A 4,778-nucleotide genomic window follows, 5' to 3' on the forward strand; every position below is an offset into this window, starting at 1 on the left:
GTGGAAATTCTTTCAAGCATCTTCCAAATAAACAAATTCAATTACCAAAATGTCATGATATTCTCCGAAATAGAGTTTTAGACAATGTCCATTCACCTTGAAAGCATGACCATCCTTACCTTAAATTTCAATTGCCCCATTTGAGAACACTTGAGTCACCTTGGATGGACCAGACCACCTCGATTAATGTTTACCAAGAAAAGTCTCAAGCGAGAATTGTAGAGCATCACAAAATCACCAACTCGGAATTCGCACAGAAGGATTTTTGGGATCTTGCCACTTCTTCATTTTCTCCTTATACAGGGCTAAACTCTCATATGCTCTCAATCGAAACTCTTCCACTTTATGAAGTTGATTTACTCTCCCTTTTGCGGTCTTCTCCCAGTTCATATTTAGCGTCTTCAATGCCCATAGAGCCTTCTGTTCAAGCTCAATTGGCAAGTGGCATGACTTTCCAAACACTAACGTATAGTGACATACAAATCAGTGTTTTGAGCCCAGTACGATACAACCATAGAGTATCATCCAAATTTCGAGACCAATCTTACTAATTTGCATTCACTGTTTTGGCCAAAATACCTTTAATTTGTCGGTTTCAAACTTCAACGTGGCCGCTTGTTTGTGGATGGTATGGTGTTGCAACTTGCTTGACCCCATATTTTTTCAACAATAAGGCAAATACTCGGTTGCAAAATTGAGATCCTCCATCAGTGATGATAGCACACAGGCAGCCAAATCGTGCAAAAATATATCATTTTAAGAATTGCACCACACTCTTGCCCTCATTGTTGGGTAATGCTACAGCCTGCACCCATTTGAAAACGTAATTAACTGTCACCGAAATATACTTGTTGCGAAAAAACTCACAAATGGACCCATGAAATCAATACCCCAAACATCAAACAACTCTACTTCTAAGATAGGATATAGAGGTAATTCATGTTTTCTTGATACCCCTCATTGCTTTTGGCAAGGGCTGCGACATTTTACAAAGTCATGTGTGTCTCAGTATAGAGATGACCAATAGCAGCCACTTTGAAGCATTTTTGTTGTTGTTCGCACCCCAATGTGATGACCACCAACAGGTGAGGTGTGACACGCATTAAGAACGTCATTGACTTCTTCTTCCGTTATGCATCGACGAATGATATGGTCTGCACATTCTCTAAGCAAAAATGGTTCATACAAGAAGTACTTTTTTACATCAAACAAGAAACGTTTCCGCTGATAGGAGTTGAGATTCTCAAGCATAACTTCACACACCAGATAGTTAGAAAGATCAGCATACCAAGGGGTGTTGCTTTGGTTTATCCTCATCACTGTTTCACCTGGGAATTCCGCCATAATGTCCCTTTGTTTGGAGTCGGTCATATAGGTTTCTAATCGCGAAAAATTATGGGCTGGCTTCATTTTCACACCCCTTTCGATCTTTTACTTCAAAATCAAACTATTGCAACAACAAGACCCATCTAATAAACCTCGGCTTGGCATCTCTCTTGGCTATTAAGTACCGCAACGCTGCATGATCTGTATGAACTATAACTTTAGTGCCAAACAAGTATGCCCTGAACTTTTAAAACGCATAAACTACAGCAAGTAGGTCTTGTTTAGTAACAATGTAGTTATTTTGTGCTCCATTTAGCGAATTGCTAGCATAATAAATTGGATGAAAGATTTTGTTGCGCTTTTTCCCTGGCACTGCTCCTAGAGCGGTACCACTTTCATCACACATCACCTCAAATGGTTCCGACCAATCTGGGCTAACGATCACCAAGGTAGTGATTAGCTTTTCTTTCAAACAGTCAAAAGATTTTGAGAAAGCATCATCAAAAAGAAACTTCACCTCTTTCTCCAATATCTTACACTATGAGTGTGCAATTTTTGAGAAATCTTTGATGAATCTTCGATAGAACCCTGCAACACCCAAAAAACTCTGAATACCTTTTATACAGATAGGTGGTGGCAACTTCTCAATAACCTCTATCTTTGCCTTGTCTACCTCCAATTCCTTCTGTGACACCTTGTGACCTAGGACAATACCTTTTTTGACCATGAAATGGCATTTTTCCCAATTGAGGACTAAATTGGTTTCTACACACCTTTAAAAGACCTGCCCAAGATGAGACAACAAAGTCTCTAATTAATCACCTATATCTGAGAAATCATCCATGAAGACTTCCATTGAATCTTAGTCCATGTCAGCAAAAATAGAAAGCATGCACCGTTGGAATGTCGTCCGAGCATTGCACAATCCAAACGGCATTCTCTTGAAGGCAAAAGTCCCATAGGGACATGTGAAAGTGGTTTTCTCTTGGTCTTCCAGTGCAATAGAGATTTGGTTGTACCCGGAGTAGCCATTAAAGAAACAGTACCATCCACGCCCCACAAGTCTATTGAGCATTTTATCCATAAACGGCACTGGAAAATGATCTTTCTCGGTCCATGAATTTAACTTCTGGTAGTCCATGCATACTCTCCATACGGTGACCGGCCTCATAGGTACAAGTTATCCTTTCTCATTTGGGACCACTGTGATGCCTTCTTTCTTGGGCACACAATGTACGCGACTTACCCATTTGCCATCTGCAATAGGGTACACCACACCTGCATCTAGTCATTTAATGATCTCTTTCTTCACCACCTTTTGCATAGGTGGGTTTAGTATTCTTTGATGCTCAAAACTTGGTTCGAATTCACTATCCAATTGGATTTTGTAAGTGCATATTCCGGCTGGAATACCTACAATATCAGCAATTGTCCATCATATTGCCTTGATGTAACGCTTTAACACTTCAATAAGCAATTTCACTTGCCACTCAATCCATTCCGCTACAATGATAATGGGCAAGGTATTATTCGTCCCTAAGAATGCATACCGAAGATTAGCAGGGAGCACTTTCAACTCAAGCTTTGCAGGGGCCTCTGTGGATGGTTTAGCAGGAGGACTCTCTCGCTTCTTTATATCAATATCTAGCTTCAATGGGTTTCTTGAGTACACAGCTAGTCCCGATCGAGCAGCTACCAGTTGGTCATACCCTTGAACTTCGGTCTCATCATAATTCGAAAGAACAGCCACAAGAGGTTCACCCATACACATCATTTCAGTCACACTAGCTACTGTTTCATCAATCATTGAAACTACATGAATGTCACAAGGTGGATTCAGTGATTTGCACACATTTAAGGTGAACTCCTCTTCATTTACCCAGAACTTTAACTCACCACTTTCAACATCCACTAGATTTCTTTTGGTTGCCAATAATGGTCTGCTCAAAATAATTGGAACTTCTGCATCAATTTCACAATCTAGAATAACAAAATCAGCCGGAAAGATAAATCGATCAAGCTTCACCAATATGTCATATAGTATCCCAACAGGGTGTTTGATCGACTGGTCCGCCATCAAAAGCTGCATTGTTGTGGATTTCGATTCACCCAGCCCAAGATTTTTGAAGATTGCATAGGGATTCAAGCTTATGCTCACCCCCAAATCACATAAATCTTTGGAAAATCGGAGCATACCAATGGTACATGGGATAGTGAATGCCCCTGGATCCTCCTTCTTTGTAATCACATCGCTAGTCATAATGGCACTACAATTATGAGAAACTTCAATTGTTGCGAAGTACATGCTTCTATTCCTAGTAACCAACTCCTTCATGAATTTTTCATATCCCGGCATCTCCAATAATGCTTCCACTAAGGGGAGGTTTATAGAAAGTGTCTTGAACACGAATAGGAATTTCTTGAACTTTTAATCTTCATTTTTCGTTTTGAGATGTTGAGGGAATGGGGGATTTATTTTGGGAAGATATTGCACTAGTATTTGGGATGATGTAGCCCTTTCTTTAGCTTTTTGCACCTCTCCGGTACATTGCTATGGACTCTCTTCCTTCTCTTTGAGCATTTCATTTTCTGATGCTTGAACTGAACTCTCTTCCTCAACGATATCTTTCTCTTCTTCATGAGCATTTTTCCCATCATTAACCTTCACATTATCGACTGTTATATTCCCACTTCGAGTCACCACGGCCAAATCTTTGTCATTATCAGCCCTAGAACTTGTTGCACACTCATTTTCACTCATTTCAAATAATTTGGGTTCTAATTGTGCTGAAAATTGACTCATTTGACCTTCAAGTTGCTCAATTGCATCCGCATGAGAATTTACCCTTTTATTCAATTATCAGAAATCAGCTTGCATTTACTTAAGCATATCATCATATCCTTCAACCTTATCTAGGATATGCGACAATAGTTCATCCACACGTAGGCTGCCTGAACTACCCTTAGATCTAGGGCTGTCACTTGATTGCGTGTGGTACTCTTTATGACTATCTTCTCTCTTTCGAGGGTAATTTTGTTCAGTCAAATCTTAATTGTATCTCCTCCCCTCTTCTTCATTATGTGAGTTCCAACCTTGATTCCCACCCAACTTTAAATAGCTCCGGTGAGAAACCTCCTCAAGTTTAAACACACATGTTACATCTTTGCGTTCACCAACACTCACTAGCATTTGTTTTCTCAACAACTCCATTTGGGATATCATTTTGCTAATATTCTCATCCAACTCTTTCTCCTTGTCAAGTTTCTCCTTTTTCATCCTTAAATTTAAGGGAGATACTTGGTCATCTTTAGTGTACCATGCCCGGTTTATCTTTGTGATTTCATCAAGAAGGGACAAGCCTACCTCAAATGGTTGTAACCGTATCCCCCCTCGAGACAGCTGGTCAGCAACCCCTTTGTTCACTGAGTCTAAACTCATGTAAAAATATTGA

The 4,778-nt window shown here is 40.0% G+C and overlaps 1 protein-coding gene across 1 annotated transcript; it reads right to left on the bottom strand.

The window, feature by feature from the left end:
* Positions 1 to 2,761: 2,761 nt before the first annotated feature.
* Positions 2,762 to 3,682, bottom strand: LOC107062816 (uncharacterized). The gene has a single exon (XM_015313910.1). The coding sequence runs from the start codon at positions 3,680 to 3,682 to the stop codon at positions 2,762 to 2,764; it is 921 nt and encodes a 306-aa protein (XP_015169396.1).
* Between the last annotated feature and the right edge of the window lie 1,096 nt (positions 3,683 to 4,778).

The sequence above is a fragment of the Solanum tuberosum genome, unplaced genomic scaffold (assembly GCF_000226075.1).
Source record: "Solanum tuberosum cultivar DM 1-3 516 R44 unplaced genomic scaffold, SolTub_3.0 scf00014, whole genome shotgun sequence".
Classification (NCBI taxonomy): domain Eukaryota; kingdom Viridiplantae; phylum Streptophyta; class Magnoliopsida; order Solanales; family Solanaceae; genus Solanum; species Solanum tuberosum.